General features: G+C 33.9%; 1 protein-coding gene and 1 long non-coding RNA gene across 2 annotated transcripts; one reads left to right on the top strand and one right to left on the bottom strand.

The window, feature by feature from the left end:
• Positions 1 to 221: 221 nt before the first annotated feature.
• On the bottom strand, positions 222 to 17,480 carry LOC136042269 (uncharacterized; the record flags this gene model as incomplete). The annotated part of the gene is given in 2 exon segments (XM_065727225.1): positions 222 to 346; positions 11,943 to 17,480. Coding segments are annotated over 2 exon segments (180 nt in total), but the record flags the coding sequence as incomplete, so codon positions are not given.
• On the top strand, positions 5,350 to 6,703 carry LOC136042271 (uncharacterized). Its single transcript, XR_010621224.1, has 2 exons — positions 5,350 to 5,700; positions 6,179 to 6,703. It is a non-coding gene; the product is annotated as an uncharacterized LOC136042271 (long non-coding RNA).
• Positions 17,481 to 18,730: the final 1,250 nt, after the last annotated feature.

The following is an 18,730-nucleotide window of genomic DNA, read 5'->3' as shown; positions in this document are numbered from 1 at the left end:
CCAGCCAGGTCTTTTGGGTCTTTATCCCCCTCCCTAACTAAAATATCAACAGGTTTACGACTAATCCATTAATTTCCTTTTTTGTTATTTTCACATTATGTTTATTTCTATTGCGAATATACGTATGTGCCCGGCGCTTTTCCCCATACATATTACATTTGTTTCTTGCGCTGTACATATTACAGTACATATAACATATAAAATATTAACAATACTACCTGAGTCTGTGCTTGGTCAATCGGGAGTCCTGTCTGAAAAGGCATTGCATGGGCAAGGAAGGGCGGACTCCCAGGTGCTTGTCGTTGATACGCATTTTGCTGATAGGGAGAACCCATTGAAGGGCTTACTAAAAAAAACAGATACATATAAAGTACACGAGATAAAACACGCTGCTTTCATAAAACAGGCATCACAGGACATGTTCAAAGACTCATATTTCAATACCCAATACAAAATTGACACTTTATTTATCATAAGCAGCATATCTAGCAATGATTTATCATATCTCGAAAAGAGAGGTCCCAAAAACATCCTGTGGAATGGATGAGACTTGAGTAACTTCATTTATCTGGAGATATTGTTGAAGTAAATATTTAATAAGCATCGAATTATTTCTTAGCTAGTTCCTTGAGGATAGCATCAGTCCATCCTCCCAAGAGAGAAGACCCAAGACCCAAATTAGCATTGATGATGCTAATTCAAAGCTGAGGAATTTTCTCGATGTTTTTTTGGTATAAGTATTGTTAAGAAAATGTCTTTGTTTCAGAGTGGGGGGCAGGCAATGATAAATAAAAGGCCCCGGAAATAAAAAAGTTTGCGGCGGGGTATGGTTGGTCTTGTAACGACAAAAGCCAAAAGAGATTAACTTTTTGTTTCCCTATGCAATTCGTGACGTTACCTTTCTTATCTCCTAGAGTTTTTTATACGAGTGGTTCTAGCCGATTGGTTAGGGCTCTGGACTTGAAAACTTGAGGTCAGGGGTTCTAGTCCTGGTGTCACTGATTCTTTGGTTAGGTATGGGGATCAATGGTGTGCTCCTGTAAGCTCAGCCAGAGCGAACCAATTCTAAATGGTAAACTGGAGAAATCTAGGGGGGAGGGGGCACGGGCAACGTCGGATGATTTGCCCCCAACCAAGCATTGCACTCTCAGTTAATGGCATTGAATCAGAAGAGCGATACCTGCGCAATGCAGACGAAAAAAGTCAGCGTGCGAAAAACTTGTGTATACAAAATAAGAGAATTGTCAACAAAGAAATTACGAAGGACACAAAAAAACGGAGTACAAATTAAATTTCTACCTAGTCTGTACAAAAATAACTTAAACGCATACACTTTCCTTCTTCTTATATTTCTTTTCTTTTCTTATTGAAAATACGTTGAAGATTGGCTAAATATCACTGAAAAAGGACAGTTATTGTGCTGCGAAAGCAACACTTTGGTTTTGTCGTGTTTTTCTTCTTTTTTCTCTTAGCACCCCGATTTCGGGTTATTCCTAGAAAGTGGCAAGGGTCTAACCTTTGCGGCTTTTACAGAAAGTGTGGACCTTAGACGGGATTGCTGAATATGACTTTGTATTTTGGAAAGCCTTGTAGAACTCTTGCCTGGGGCCAAAAATCTATTGTTTCTACCTATTTTTGTTCGTGATTCCAGCTGAGTTTATAATTCAGTTTTTTTGCACTTGGGGTTGCGGCAGAGAAGTGGTATCAGATGTTTCTATTAAACTGTAAAAGTTCTCTCATTGCTAAGGAAATTATACTTTATTCTTTGCTACTTTCTAAGTGATGACGTTAAAAACTTGGCCTACGGCAAAAAAGTCAACTTTTGAACTAAGACAGATAGTTTTTTTTTGACGGCAGTCGATAGCTCTTGATGAGCTGATCAAACAATATGTTATCCATTTTTGATAGAAAAATTTCTTCATGAGATACATCAGTTTGAAAGTTTAAAGGGGTTGAAAACTCCAGTAGTAAGGTACACACTGAAACCAAAAATAGGCCGATACCGAAAAGGTATCAGATACTCCTCCTAAGCTTAGAAGTTATCTCATTGCTAAATAAATTAGAGTTTATCCTTTGCTCTCTTCTAAATGATGACATTATAAACTTCGCCTGCGGCAAAAAAGTCAAATTTTGAACTAAGACCGATATATTTTTTTTGACGGCAGCCGATAGCTCTTGCTGAGCTGATCAAAGTATATGTCATCCATTTTTTGGTAAAAACAATTCCTTCTTGAGATATACCAGTTTGAAAGTTTAAAGGGTTGGACAGCTTTAGTAGTAAAGTACACACTGAAACCAAAAATAGGCCGATACTAATTGTGAGACATATAGGGGAGTTTTAAGCAACAGTCGGCTGTTAGATCATAATCATTTTCGGCAATGAGCGGTTCATAACTTTTGCTAGTTGGTATACCTAATATTTGTTTCCGGTGTATTTGGTGGTAAGACCAATTTGGTTCCAGTGATAAGACATTTAGGGGACTTATAAGTAATAATCGGCTGTAAGGCTACAATTATCTTCAGCGATGAGGGGTTTGCAACTTTTGCTAGTTGTAATAAGCGGTTTGCAACTTTTGCGAGTCGGTGTGCCTTGTATTTATTTTAAGACCTCTATAGATCAACAACTTCAGCGTTTAATCGAAGCCAGAAACCAAACCAAAGTGTTACTCTCACAACACTTTACTTGGCGAAGCCAAACAAAGGCTGCCACAACACCTCACGCTGCCCATACAACGTAGATCTAGTTTTGTTTCAATACGACAGGCTTTTTAAAATTTCAAGAAATATCATCCCCATTGCTGCCGATAGAACGGCATCAGGAAGCAGTATCATGTAATTAAAAAGTGATGTCTTTGGGGTATCCTTCCTAACGAAATAGGGTAAACAATTTTGTGAAATGTCTCGTAACCAAAGTGTGCTTTTTTTTTCACATTGCCAGATTCTACATTGAAAATACACCAAAAATGTGAAAATGGCAGGGGAAAATAAAGCCTAACCCAAAAATTACAAGGGGAAAATACAGTCGCTAATACTAGATTTAGGATTTTCTGACTATTTTTCAGACTCTTCATTAGTTTTTGGTCACTAATAGCTCTTGTACATGCTATCTGGGTTTTGGATAACTGGGACGGAAATTAAAAAGTAGCTATATCTAGTCTTTATTTGTTCTAATAAGCTACATTAGAAATTTATTGGTAACTTTTAATTTTCTTGTTTTGACACTTTTTTTGAAAACCAGTGCACACTACCATTTTCCTCCTTTTTTTTTATTTTCTGGCCTTCTGATTTATTGGTCATGAAAAAAAGATCTGAGAGGTATCTGACACTCCCAGCAATTCGTTAAATTTTCTATGGAAGTTTGCAGTCTTCATCTGCTCTAAAAAATGAGAATGCTAGATCGTTGCCACCTCAGCAATTATGATAAATGACATCCCCCAATACTGATTTATTAATTTTTTTTTAGCATTAGACCCTCCATAGCACAACAGCAGCTTTTACCAACGCTGAAAATAGTTTAATTGTTAGAAATAGTTTTTTACAATTTTCCCTGTTCCGTGGGAGCACATGATACGATAGCTAAGAAGAAGGATCTAGACTGTTTGTATTTAGAAGGTGCCCAAATAATTCTCACCTTCTGCCCTCCCCAAAAAAGTAATCAGTGACGCCTTTGTCTTCACATATAATTACCAAAGTTTTGCCAAAGTTTTGTTTTGTTTCATAATGTATTCCCCCTCCTCCCCCTCTTCTTTTCAAAAGCTAACCCTATAACTCGGATTTTTTAGTAAAAATAACTAAGGCGCGTATCAAAACCAAATGGTGAAGATGTTTGAAGACATGAGGACTATATTTGAAAAAATGCATCTGGTTCCATGTACATCCATTGTTTTTATTAGTCCAAGGGTTATTTCTTCATATCAAATATCTATTTTTCACATTTATTGAGATAATGTGCACAAAGCTCCTGAGATAGATTGTTGTCTGGAAAAAGAGATGGAAATATGAAAAGGAAACAAAGAGTAAAATACTGTTAATATGAACATGAATCTTCTATAGATATAAAAATAAGTTGTTTGTGTACTGACGTCATGTTTGTCGACTGTCGACTGACATCATGTTTGCATTATGCCATCATGAAGTTGTTTGTCGACTGACGTCATGTTTGTCGACTGGCGTCATTATAAGGATTGAGCATTATGACGTATATATACATATGAATAAGTTATAAGTTTGTCCTCATATGTGTGTTTGTTTGTTCGCATATGACATCTGAAAAATAAAGAAGAAAAAGAAAACTAAAAAAAATAAAAAAAAATAAAAAAAGGTAAAAAACTAAAAAAACTAAAAAAGCTAAAAAAGCTAGAAAACTTAAAAAAAAAAAAAAATAAAAAATAAAAAACTATGCCGGAGTAGTCACTCGCTGAGAGGCTGTCAGAACGGAAAAGAAAAAACAAAAAAAAAGGTAAAAAACTAAAAAGAAAAAAAGCAAAAAAAACTAAAAAAGCTAAAAAAAAGAAAAAACCCAATAAGAAAAAAACTAAAAAAAGGAAAAAAATAAAAAAGGTAGAAAACTAAAAAAAAAAAAGCTTAAAAAACTAAAAAAGCTACAAAACTAAAAAAAGAAAAACCAAAAAAGAAAAAACTAAAAAAGAAACTATATCTATATACATAAAAATAAGTTGTATGTATGCATGTTTGTTGTTTGTGGGTTTGCATATGGCGTCACTATATATAAGGCTATGTAAATGACTTCATCATAAGATGACACTAAAGACTGGGACACCGGGACACAAATGACGACCGGGACACGGAATATAAATGACGACCAGGACACTCAAAGAGAAATTACAGACCGGGACACCGGGACACAAATGACAACCGGGACACAGGGAATATAAATGACGACCAGGACACTCAAAGAGAAATTACAGACTGGGACGCCGGGACACAAATGACGACTGGGACACAGGGAATATAAATGACGACCAGGACACAAGGACACAACTACAACGGGGACGCCGGGGAGCACAGGGGGGATATATAAATGACGACAGGGACATAGGGAATGTTCGATTAACAATCATCATCAACAAAGCTCAAGGGCAATCATTAAAATAATGAGGTATAGATCTGAATACGGATTGTTTTTCCCATGAAAATTATATGTTGCATATTCAAGAGTCAGTAAACCTGACAATCTATTTATATGCACAGACAATGGGACAGTGAAGAATGTCGTATATTCGCAAGTTCTACGTAGTTAAAAACATATATATATATATATATATATATATATATATATATATATATATATATATATATATATATATATATATATATATATATATATATATATATATATATATATGTATATATCTATATATATAAAAATAAGTTGTCTGTGTGTGGATCTGTGGATGGATCAGGTGACGTCATGTTTGTCCGCATATGACGTCTGAATTATTTCACACTAATACAAAATAAGAAAAAAACTAAAAAAGGTAAAAACTACAAAAAAAACTAAAAAGAAAAAAAAACTAAAAAAGCTAAAAAACTAAAAAAAACTAAAAAAAGGTAAAAATCTAATAACTAAAAAAAAACTGAAAAAAATAAAAAAGGCAAAAACTACAAAAAAAAATAAAAACTAATAAAAAAACTAAAAAAGCTAAAAAACTAAAAAAACTAAAAAAAACTAAAAAAAAGGTAAAAAACTAAAAAAAACTAAAAACTAAAAAAGAAAAAAACTAAAAAAAAGGAAAAAACTGAAAAATAAAAGAGAAAAAGAAAACTAAAAAAATATGAATAAATCTATATATATAAAAATAAGTTGTCTGTGTGTGGATCTGTGGATCAGGTGACGTCATGTTTGTCCGCATATGACGTCTGAATTATTTCACACTAATACAAAATAAGAAAAAAACTAAAAAAGGTAAAAACTACAAAAAAAACTAAAAAGAAAAAAAAACTAAAAAAGCTAAAAAACTAAAAAAAAACTAAAAAAAGGTAAAAATCTAATAACTAAAAAAAAACTGAAAAAAATAGAAAAAGGCAAAAATTACAAAAAAAATAAAAAATAATAAAAAAACTAAAAAAGCTAAAAAACTAAAAAAATTAAAAAAACTAAAAAAAGGTAAAAAACTAAAAAAAACTAAAAACTAAAAAAGAAAAAAACTAAAAAAAGGAAAAAACTGAAAAATAAAAGAGAAAAAGAAAACTAAAAAAATATGAATAAATATATATAAAAATAAGTTGTTTGTGGGTTATGTCTGTCTGTCTGTCTGTCGAGTGACGTCGTGTTTGTCCGCATATGACGTCTGAATTATTTCACACTAATACAAAAGAAGAAAAAAAACTAAAAAAGGTAAAAACTACAAAAAAAAACTAAAAAGAAAAAAAACTAAAAAAGCTAAAAAACTAAAAAAAACTAAAAAAAAGGTAAAAAACTAAAAACTAAAAAAAACTGAAAAAACTAAAAAAAGGCAAAAACTAAAAAAAAACTAAAAACTAATAAAAAAACTAAAAAAGCTAAAAAAACTAAAAAAAGGTAAAAAACAAAAAAAAACTAAAAACTAAAAAAGAAAAAACTAAAAAAAGGAAAAAACTGAAAAATAAGGGAAAAAGAAAACTAAAAAAATATTAATAAATATAAAAAATATAAATATAAATATAATATAAATTAGCAATCAACAAAGCACCGAGACACAAATGACGACCGGGACACAGGGAGTATAAATGACGACCAGGACATAAGTAAAAAAAAAAACTAAAAAAACTAAAAAAAATGGTAAAAACTACAAAAAAACTAAAAACTAATAAAAAAACTAAAAAATCTAAAAATCTAAATAAACTAAAAAAGAGAAAAAAGAAAAAAGGAAAAAAATAAAGGAGAAAAACAAAACTAAAAAACGAATGTATATACAGACCGGGACACCGGGATACAAATGACGACCGGGACACAGGGAATATAAATGACGACCGGGACACAGGGACACAACTACAATGGGGACGCCGGGGGGCACAGGGGGATATAAATGACGACCAGGACACCGGGACACAAGGAATATAAATGACGCCCGGGACACTCAAAGAGAAATCACAGACTGGAACACCGGGACACAAATGACGACCGGGACACAGGGAATATAAATGACGACCGGGACACAGGGACATAACTACAAAGGGGACGCCGGGGTGCACAGGGGGATATATAAATGACGATGGGGACTCAGGGAATGGTCGATTAGAAATCACCATCAACAAAGCTCAAGGGCAATCATTAGAATCATGAGGTATAGATCTGAATACGGATTGTTTTCCCATGGACCATTATATGTTGCATGTTCAAGAGTCGGTAAACCTGAAAATCTATTTATATGCACAGACAATGGGACAGCAAAGAATGTTGTATATTCGCAAGTTTTACGTAGTTAAAAACATATATATATTTATATATATATATATATATATATATATAAATATCTATATTCACAGGTGGGACATAGGGACACAACTACAATGGCGCGTAACTAATATGGCGCGTAACGACTTATGCGCGCGGGGGGGCTTGGGGGGGGGGGGCGCGAAGCGCCCCCACCAACTAGGTGTTGGGGTGGCGCGAAGCGCCACCCCAACATTTAGTATATATATATGTATATATATATATATATCTATATTCACAAGTGGGACACAGGGACACAACTACAATGGCACGTAACGACTTACACACGCGGGGGAAGCTTGGGGGGGGGGGGCAAAATGCCCCCATCAACTAGGTGTTTGGGTGGCGTGAAGTGCCACCCCCAACAGCTAATAAGTTATAATGGAAATTATCACATTAAAGCCAATGAAAGCGTTGCAAAGAACCATTCATATGGGCTGACAAAGGTTGGCTTAAATGTTCCGTATAGACTTGTGAAAATATACTACTCCCTGTCCTGGACTGGCTCATTCTGGGACTAGGAAGTGCAAGATATTGGTCACAATAAATTACACCCCTGGAGAAAAGAGTGAAAACGAATTTAATTACACATATCTTCTTATATGTTTACAACATTGAAAAAAAAAATGTAGAGAAAAAAAAAATATTGATTTGCTGAGTTTTCTGCAATTGATATTAGAAAATATTAAGTTTATTTTTTTAGTTCTTTCTAAGGACTGTTCAAAGCACACACAATTTTCAAGGTTTTAGTGAAGTCTCAAACATAAAAATATTACTTATATAAGGGGATTCGTCTCCTCTAAAATACCTTGCTCTTTACGCTAAAGCATTTTTAGTTATTTCAATTATTTATTCAACGGCCTTTGTGATTCAGGGGTCATTCTTAAAGATCTGGGATAAAATTCAAGTTTTAGTGTAAAGAACGAGGTATTGACGAGGGGGAAACCCCCCTCATATACGTAATAAAAATACACAAATACAAAACTTCGTTACGTAAGTTAATTCGTAAGGTATGTATGTTTATTACTAGCAAAAACTTTCGTGCAAAAAAATCTAATTATATTTTTAAGTAGCCAAAAATCGGAAGACAACTAGGCCTCCTCCCCCACCCCTTTTTTTATCAAAATCGTCTGATCAAAACCACGAGAAAGTCATTTAGCAAAAAAAAAAATATGCAAATTTTGTTTTAATTATTCATAGCTGATGAGCCAAAATCAAAACATGCATTAGTTCAAAAAAGTTAAGAAATTAAAAAAAAAAGTTTTCTTAACTGCAAGTAAGGAGTGACATTAAAACTGAAAACGAACAGAAATTATTCCGTATATGAAAGGGATTGTCCCCTCCTCATAACCTCGCTTTATACGCTAAAGTTTAAAGAGCGAGCTGTGTAAATGGCTATACTCTGAAGCAAGAAATAACAGGATTATTAAACCGTACTATGCCGTCTCTCGGAATAAATCGAGGTGATATGTGTGACATTTTTAAATTGAAATCAGTGCCGATAGTAGTAAAGCTAAACTCGGTTGAAATCAGAGACTATATTTTAAGAAACAGCTCCGTATTAAGAAGGTTTGGTCTATTGGTGGCTCCAGACTACACTGTTTTACAAAGGGAGGCCCGTCAGCACTTAAAGGAAATGTTGACTTTTGCGCAAAAATGACGGCTGTGATGCAAAGTTACAAGGTGACAAATTGTTTATCCAAGACCGAATATTCAGGTACGATGAAAATCCTATTGTCGAGACTAAGTGTAATTTGAGGCGAGGACAAAATTTTGGTCCACCCCTTAGTGCTAGGCTCCCAAAGGACCCCAATAATATTCCGATGAGGCTAGTTAGTGATACCAGTGATAGTGATACTGAGACATTGGTACCCTTGTTCAGCACTCCTCAGGCAGTATTGACAGCTAAAAGACCTGCTAGTGCTATTGTCAGCCCTAATGACCTGCATCGACCAGGTACTGGTAATGTAGCACCCAAAGGAAGCCCATTCGCCAAGAAAGTAGCTTAACGAAAGACATCATGGTGGTTTTTCATGTGATTTTTATGACAATAAATGCCTAAGTGTGTTAACGGATATAAATAACCATAGTCGTGAGTATTATCATGTTGCCTTTTCCCCGACTAAGACTAGCAACGAGCGATTTCAACCAAAGGCTAGTTATGTTAACGTGCTGACAGAAGGCGTAGATACACAGAAAATTGAGGCTCATATACTGAGTCTAGTGTCATGGAACGCACGAGGATTACGTGATAAGTTGACCTATTTATATGACTATTTATTTTCATTTGATGTGATTTCGCATATTGAAACATTGAATGATTACTCTCCTATTTCACATCTCCCCGGGTATTTTTTAGAGGAGATCGTGCGTAATGTATCAAGAAATGATAGACATTATGGTGGCATTTTGGTTTTGGTTAAAACATCTGCTATTGAAGGTTATGAGAGAATATATAGTAGATCTGAAAACTTGCTTTGGCTGTATATTTGTTTTAAATGAGGGAATTAATTAATTTTGGGTGTAGTGTATATACCTCCACAGAAGAGTTCGTATAATTGAGAAAATACTTGGGGAATTTTAGAAGGAGAATTATCGTTAATACAAGAATGTTATGGAGATCTGGTGTGCGTGTTGATGGGGGATTTCAATGCTTATACCGACATGGAGGCTGAGATCCCAGATGTGTTGATCCCAGATTTAGGTGATTTTGTCCTAATTTGTTGTAGAACACCACGAAGCAACAAGGATGAAAAAAGAAAAATATATCTACGGGGAAGAAAGCTCCTGGCGTTTTGTGGAGAACATGGTCTTATGATTGCGAATGGTAGGTTTGGGAATGATAAGGGTAGGGACGAGTTCACTTGCCTTTCGGGTCCAACTCCAAGTGTTGTAGATTATGTGCTAATTAATACGCAATTTGTACCTGAATCAATTAATATGGGAGTTTTAGATTTAGTTGGATCTGATCATAGAGCTATTAAGCTTGAGGTGAAGGTTGGGCAGTTTCTGGACCGCGGTCCATGAGTAAGAAATTTCTACAATAGGGAGTATAGAAAAATAGGTTTAGAAAAACGAATTAGAAATGATTGAACAAATAAAGATATTAAGGCATTTAAAAGGGAGCTCTAGGAGTTGCATGTAAAAAATAAGTTGAAAGTGTTAGAAGACAATGAAAAAGATGCACATGCACAAAAAAATTAAGAAAGAATCAGCGGTATTTTGATTTGGATTGCAAGTTCATGAAAGGAGAAGTGAAATATTTATTAAATCGTTTGAATGAAAGTGAAAGCGTGGAAGATCAAAATTTGAGATAAAATTTAATAAAAAGGGGAAAAAAGAGTATGAGAATAAGAAGAAACTGGACATTGCTGATGATTTTAGAAATAAAGATTTTAAGAAGTTTTGGGTTTACATAAGGAATGATAGTGAAAAGGGAAAAGTTTATACCCAGGTTGTTCTGGAAGCTGATTCATGGCCTGATTACCTAAAAAATTGGAAGGTGATTGTGTAAATCTTCAGGAGTTAGCGCATACCCCAGATATGGTTATTTATCCTATGAGAAAACATGATTATAATTTAGTGGGTGATGTGAATGACCAAGAGATTAAGTTGGTATTTAAGAATTTTAAAGGTGGTACTGCTGCGGGTGTAGATGGTATACCAATAAAGTTATTTAAGAATTTTCTTTCCATGTTAATGCCGATAATTGTTCTTTCTTGTAATAAGGTGTTAATGTCAGGGCAATGGCCAAAAACTTGGAAGACATCACTGTTTATACCAATTTTTAAGAGAGAAAACCCGAAGACTCATAAGAATTATCGTTTAATTTCGTGTTTCCCTGCTTTAAGTAATGTATCGGAGAAAATATTAGATACAAGGCTTTCCAATTGGTTAAACAAAAATAATTTAATACATGAGGAACAAGGAGGTTTCAGGACAGGATATTGGACGACAGATAGTGTGTTTATTTTAAAGGCATTAATAGATAAATATGGAAAGGGTAAAATTTGTCTATATGTGGGATTTCTGGATCTCCATAAGGCTTTCAACAGTGTCGACAGAGACCATTGATCTCCCAAAGCCCTACTCTGGAATTTTTCAAATTATTGAAAACAGAATATTCCTTTTTTTAGTTGGCTGGTACTATTTTATAATTTAGAATATTTCCGTTTTTTTTTAGCTTTACTGCTTATTTATGGTAAAACTTACGATGTAATCAATGAAATGAAATTATGAATTATTAGTATAGTTTAGGTTTGTGTATATAGGCCTGAATTTATATTTGTTTGTTGTTTTATATTTATATGGCCAGTTTGTTCATTTTTAATTATACTCTCTAATTTTGGAGCCTAATAAATGCTTGAATTTGAATTATGTTTTATTGTTTATATTGTTTTTGATATATTATTGATGTAATTCTTGTAAAATTTACGAAAACTTTTATGTTTGACAAATTATTCCCTTTTTTCTACTAAGCTCACAACACTACTAGTTTCAAATATACCTTCGTCATCGCTGTCCAGATTTTGAGAGTCTGATTCAGACGTTAAATTGGCCATTCTGGATGCAGCACCCACAGGTAGTTGTTGAAGCTCAAATGATGGAGCAACAATAGAAGTTTCTCTGATCGTTTCAGTTTCAATTGATGAAGAATCTCCAGCTTTAAAAATAAAAATAAACAAAGAGACAGAAATGATAAAAAGGATTAAATATTCTCAATAATTTACCAATAAATAATGAACCCTCACAAGATAAAAGAAAACAGACTACAAGCTTGACAAATGACATTAAACATTAGACCTGAAAAAAATTTTAAGCGTTATAATTTGAACGAACCGTGATAATAGTGTGATCACGGTTGGAACAGTAGCTGCAACCTAGTAAAGAGCAAACCACAGCCCATAGTAACCAAAAGTTGAAAAACACACTTTAAAAAAACTGCCAAGTGAAAAACTACCATCTCAAACTGAAACAGGAATAGTATATATTCTTTTGGTTAATCTTAAAAAAAAAAGTTTATTCCAAAAAGAAATTTATTGCGATTATGAAGAAGAGCCTAAAAACCCTTGAAAATGACGTCAGATCAAAATCAAGAGTTCGTCATTGTAATCAACATGGTTAAAATATTTTAGAAGAACAATTACAGCCCTTCACCTTGAACACAAAGAAAAATCACTTTTTTGCATCGGTAGCACGGATGCGTCTCCTTTTTTTCTTTTGTTTCACCAGGGCTAGCGAATGACCAGAACATCATAGGGAGATGTTTAATTGCTCATTTGAATGGAAATTTATTTTTCTAGTGCCTTTTTAAAGTGACAAAAAAGATTAAGGGGTATTAGGCCCCTCCCCCAGAGCCGTCCTATAAATTTCGAGAAAGCCATTTTGTTTAACATATTTCAAAGGTTCAATAAATATTGTTTTGATGATGATACGACCTTCATAATCCGTGGGGATTACGTGAACTGTACGTGTGCGTGGTACCGGGCGTATTGATATCACACGTATGGTTATTGGGCGGATTGGTATCATATATATTGGTATCGGTATCCTTTGTATCGGTATCCTTTGTGTATCGGTATCCTTTGTTTGTTTTTTTCAGTCATTTTCTAGGCTCATTTTTTCAAAGCATGTCCCGGGAAGGAAATCTATTTCAATATTAAAACAAAGAAAAAAGGTTTGTATATCATGTTGTTTTTTAAATTACAAAAGAAAAGACACTCTTTTCTGGTCTGTCTTCCATTCCAAAGCTATTTTTTCCTTTAAGTCAAAATATTTTAAAAGATAAAAGAGTACGTGTGCGTGGTACCGGGCGTATTGATATCGCACGTATGGTTATACAATGAAAAATGAAAAGTAAGATAAAGATTGAAAAAAGAAAACGGGATATTTTAGTTAAACAGAAAGTGGAAAATTTGACTTGTGTATTCTTGTGTCTTAACAAAATCATACTTGAGTTTAGAACCGTGATTCCCTGAGGTAGACAAAGGTCCTACAGGTGGGGCAAGGTAATATTTTGGTGGGTCATGTGTAGGGCATGCATACTTTGGGTGTCTTTACTCTAGAGCCTAATTTTAAAAGAAAAACAATTATGCAAATGACACGACATTCAAACACAATTACATCACGGTTGCAGCAGTAGCTGCAACCATGAGTAACACATTGTGACCAAAAGTTTAAAAGACGCATTTAGAAAAAATGGTATGAGAAATATTGTATTCTAGATAGTATTTTCTGTGCTACATCTAACTGTCACCTAATTTGAACAAATTCTCCCATATTCTCTAGGGAGTGTTTTCTGCAAACATGAACTGTTTAGGTGTAATACTGGAAATATACTGCTCTTTCATTTAATGGAAAATTATTCTCATGAGATTGATTTGCTGCTTCCTGGTATGAAAAACAGTCCCAGATTAAATTAAAAAAATAAGTAAACGGGAACATTAAAGGTTAAAACAAAAAGAAATAATTCTTTCGTATATGACGGGGCCGTGGACATAAACGAAAGTTTTTTCTTGTGGAGTTATTTTCATTCTTATTTTGTCTAAGCAAAGCCCGGGTTTATAAGTGTGTATAATATTGACCTTTTTAAATCATGGATACGTTTATTCGTATGATCAAGAAACCTCAGCTAAATTCTCATGTAACAGTATATGAGAGGTAAGTCCTTCTGATTCTTTTTTTATAGTTATTTTTAAATAAAGTCAATATAGATAGATATGTATATATTTTTAACTACGTAAAACTTGCGAATATACAACATTCTTTGCTGTCACATTGTTTGTCCATATAAATAGATTGTCAGGTTTACCAACTCTTGAGCATGCAACATAATAATTGTTCATGGGAAAACAATTCGTATTCAGATCTATACCGCATTTTTCTAACGATTGGCCTTGAGCTTTGTTGATGGTGATTGCTAATCAAACATTCCCTGTGACCCCGTCGTCATTTATATATCCCCCTGTGCCCCCGGTGTCCCTGTTGTAGTTGTGTCCCTGTGTCCTGGTCGTCATTTATATTCTCTGTGTCCAGGTCGTCATTTGTGTCCCGGTATCCCAGTCTGTAATTTGTCTTTGAGTCTCCCGGTCGTCATTTATATTCCGTCTGTCCCGGTCGTCATTTGTGTCCCAGTCTGTAATTTCTCTTTGAGTGTTTTTTATTTTTAGTTTTGTTTAGTTTTTTTTCTTTTTTCTTTTTTCAGTTTTCTTTTTCTTCTTTATTTTTCAGCGTCACTATGAAATACATATCGCCGAACCTTTGTTTTTTTAACTAAAATCTGGTAGGCATTGATGACCTTATCCAAGTCAAAATCCCAAACCCAATCATAATCGCTATCATTTTCAGTTTTGATATGTTTTGACTCTCGCTGTCCAGGTGGATTTTCATCTAACTGCGCGGTTTTGCGTTCTTTAGCCGCAAGCCTATTTTCATGCTGTTCTTGTGATTCCTCGGCACGCTTTCTTTTCTTACTTTCTCTATCAGCCTCAAGCCTGTTTTCATGCTGTTCTTCTGATTCCTCGGCACGCTTTCTTTTCTTATTTTCTCTGTCAGCCTCAAGTTTTTTGGCATAGACTCTTTGAGCAGCTTCCTTGGCTGTTGCCATTTTAGGTTCTTCAGTCATTGTACAATTAGAAATTTCTCTTTCAACGATCTTCTTATAATTAAAAATTCGTCTTTGAACGATTTTCTTAAATACCTTTGTCCTGTTCGTCATTTATATTCCCTGTGTCCCGGTCGTCATTTGTGTCCCGGTATCCCAGTCTGTAATTTCTCTGTGAGTGTCCTGGTCGTCATTTATATTCCGTCTGTCCCGCTCTTCATTTGTGTCCTGGTCTGTAATTTCTCCTTGAGTGTTTTTTCTTTTTAGTTTTGTTTAGTTTTTTACCTTTTTTCTTTTTTCAGTTTTCTTTTTCTTCTTTATTTTTCAGCGTCACTATGAGATACATATCACCGAACCTTTGTTTTTTTTAACTAAAATCTGGTATGCATTGATGACCTTATCCAAGTCAAAATCCCAAACCCAATCATCATCTCTATCATTTTCAGTTTTGATATGTTTTGACTCTCGCTGTCCAGGTGGATTTTCATGTAACTGCGCGGTTTTGCATTCTTTAGCCGCAAGCCTGTTTTATTGCTGTTCTTGTGACTCCTCGGAACGCTTTCTTTTCTTACTTTCTCTATCAGCCGCAAGCCTGTTTTCTTGCTGTTCTTATGATTCCTCGGCACGCTTTCTTTTCTTATTTTCTCTATCAGCCGCAAGTTTTTTGGCATAGACTCTTTGAGCAGCTTCCTCGGCTGTTGCCACTGTAGGTTATTCAGTCATTTTACAATTAAACATTTTTCCGTCCACGATCTTCTTACAATTAAAAATTTGTCTTTGAACGATTTTCTTAAATACCGTCATCGTCATAACATACATGACGACAACTAACTTCATGACGACATGATGACATGACGTCACTCGACAGACCCACAGACAACTTATTTATATATATATATACTAGCTGTTGGGGTGGCGCTTCGCGCCACCCCAACACCTAGTTGGTGGGGGCGCTTCGCGCCCCCCCCCAAGCCCCCCCGCGTGCGTAAGTCGTTACGCGCCATATTAGTTACGCGCCATTGTAGTTGTGTCCCTATGTCCCACCTGTGAATAAACTTGCGAATATACAACATTCTTTGCTGTCCCATTGTCTGTGCATATAAATAGATTGTCAGGTTTACCGACTCTTGAACATGCAACATATAATGGTCCATGGGAAAACAATCCGTATTTAGATCTATACCTCATGATTCTAATGATTGCCCTTGAGCTTTGTTGATGGTGATTGCTAATCGACCATTCCCTGAGTCGCCATCGTCATTTATATATCCCCCTGTGCACCCCGGCGTCCCCTTTGTAGTTATGTCCCTGTGTCCCGGTCGTCGTCATTTATACTCCCTGTGTCCCGGTGCTTTGTTGATTGCTAATCGAACATTCCTTTTGTCCCGGTCGCTTTCTCTTTGAGTGTCGTCATTTATTTAGATTGTCAGGTTTACCGACTCTTGAACATGCAACATATAATTGTCCATGGGAAAAACAATCCATATTCAGATCTATACCTCATGATTCTAATGATTGCCCTTGAGCTTTGTTGATGGTGATTGCTAATTGAACATTCCCTGTGTCCCGGTCGTCATTTATATTCCCAGTATCCCGGTCGTCATTTGTGTCCCAGTGTTCCCCTTTTAGTTTTTTTTTTATTGGTTTTGACCTTTTTTTATGTTTTTTAGTTTTTTTCTTTTTTCTTTTTAGTTTTTTAGTTTTCTTTTTCTCCTTTATTTTTCAGTTTTTTCCTTTTTTTAGTTTTTTTTTCTTTTTTAGTTCTTTTAGTTTTTACCTTTTTTAGTTTTTTTAGTTTTTTAGATGAAATTTTTTTTTAGTTTTTTTCCTTTTTTTCTTTTTAGTTTTTATTGGTTTTTACCTTTTTTTAGCTTTTTTAGTTTTTTTCGTTTTTTCTTTTTACTTTTTTTTAGTTTTTATCTTTTTTATTTATTTTTATTTTTATTCTTAATTTTATTAGTTTTCTTTTTCTCTTCTATTTTTCAGTTTTTTCCTTTTTTTTTAAGTTTTTTTTTTAGTTTTTAGGTTTTTTTAGTTTTTTTTTTTCCTTTTTTTCTTTTTAGTTTTTTATTGGTTTTTACTTTTTTTTTAGCTTTTTTAGTTTTTTTTCGTTTTTTCTTTTTACTTTTTTTTTTAGTTTTTATCTTTTTTATTTTTTTTTATTTTATTCTTAATTTTATTAGTTTTCTTTTTCTCTTCTATTTTTCAGTTTTTTCCTTTTTTTAAGTTTTTTTTTTAGTTTTTAGTTTTTTTAGTTTTTTAGTTTTTTTAGTTTTTTTAGTTTTTTAGCTTTTTTATTTTTTTATTAGTTTTTAGTTTTTTTTGTAGTTTTTGCCTTTTTTTAGTTTTTTCAGTTTTTTTTTAGTTTTTAGTTTTTTACCTTTTTTAGCCTAACCAGGATTTGAACCTGGGCACCTGATCCACAGATCCACAGATCCACAGACAACTTATTTTTATATATATAGAAGATATATATATATATATATATATATATATATATATATATATATATATATATATATATATATATATATATATATATATATATATATATAAATAAGTTGTTTGTCTGTGGGTCTGTCGACTGACGTCATGTTTGAGTGTCGACTGACGGCATGTGTGTTGACTGACGTCATTATAAGGATTGAGCTGTATGTCGTCATGAAGTTGTTTGTCGTCTGACGTCATGTTTGTCGACTGACGAAATTACAGACCGGGACACCGGAACACAAGGAATATAGATGACGACCGGAACACATCATATACCAATTCAAAAACAAATATATTCAAGCCGAAGTAGCTAAGTTGGTAAAGTGTTATGTTCCAGGAACGAGAGGTTCCAGGTTCGAACCTTGGCTTTGGTATTAATACAAAAGAAGAAAAAAAACTAAAAAAGGTAAAAACTACAAAAAAACTGAAAAGAAAATACTAAAAAACTAAAAAAGCTAAAAAACTAAAAAAAGGTAAAAAACGAAACATTAAAAAAGAAAAAAAAACTAAAAAAAACTAAAAAAAAGGTTAAAACTACAAAAAAAAGAAAAAGAAAAAAAAACAAAAACTAATAAAAAGAAGCTAAAAAACAAAAAACTGAAAAAAAAAAAAATAACTGAAAAATAAAGGAGAAAAAGAAAACTAAAAACCAGGACACAGGGAATATAAATGACGACCAAAACACTCAAAGAGAAATTACAGACTGGGACACTCAAAGATAAATTAAAGACTGGGACACTAGGACACAAATGACGACTGGGATACTGGGAATATAAATGACGACCGGGACACTGGGACACAAATGACGACCGGGACACAAGGAATATAAATGACGACTGGGACGCTCAAAGAGAAATTAAAGACTGGGACACTAGGACACAAATGACGACTGGGATACTGGGAATATAAATGACGACCGGGACACAGGGACACAACTACAAGGGGGATACTGGGGGCACAGGGGGATATATAAATGACGACGGGGACACAGGGAATGTTCGATTAGCAATCACCATCAACAAAGCTCAAGGGCCATCATTAGAATAATCAGGTATAGATCTGAATACGGATTGTTTTTCCCATGGACAATTTTATGTTGCATGTTCAAGAGTCGGTAAACCTAACAATCTGTTTATATGCACAGACAATGGGACATCGAAGAATGTTGTATATTCGTAAGTTTTACGTAGTTAAAAACATAT

The sequence above is a fragment of the Artemia franciscana genome, unplaced genomic scaffold, assembly GCF_032884065.1.
Source record: "Artemia franciscana unplaced genomic scaffold, ASM3288406v1 PGA_scaffold_97, whole genome shotgun sequence".
NCBI lineage: Eukaryota > Metazoa > Arthropoda > Branchiopoda > Anostraca > Artemiidae > Artemia > Artemia franciscana.
Note: the sequence above shows the minus strand (reverse complement) of the source record. Positions and strands in the feature narration are given on the sequence as shown.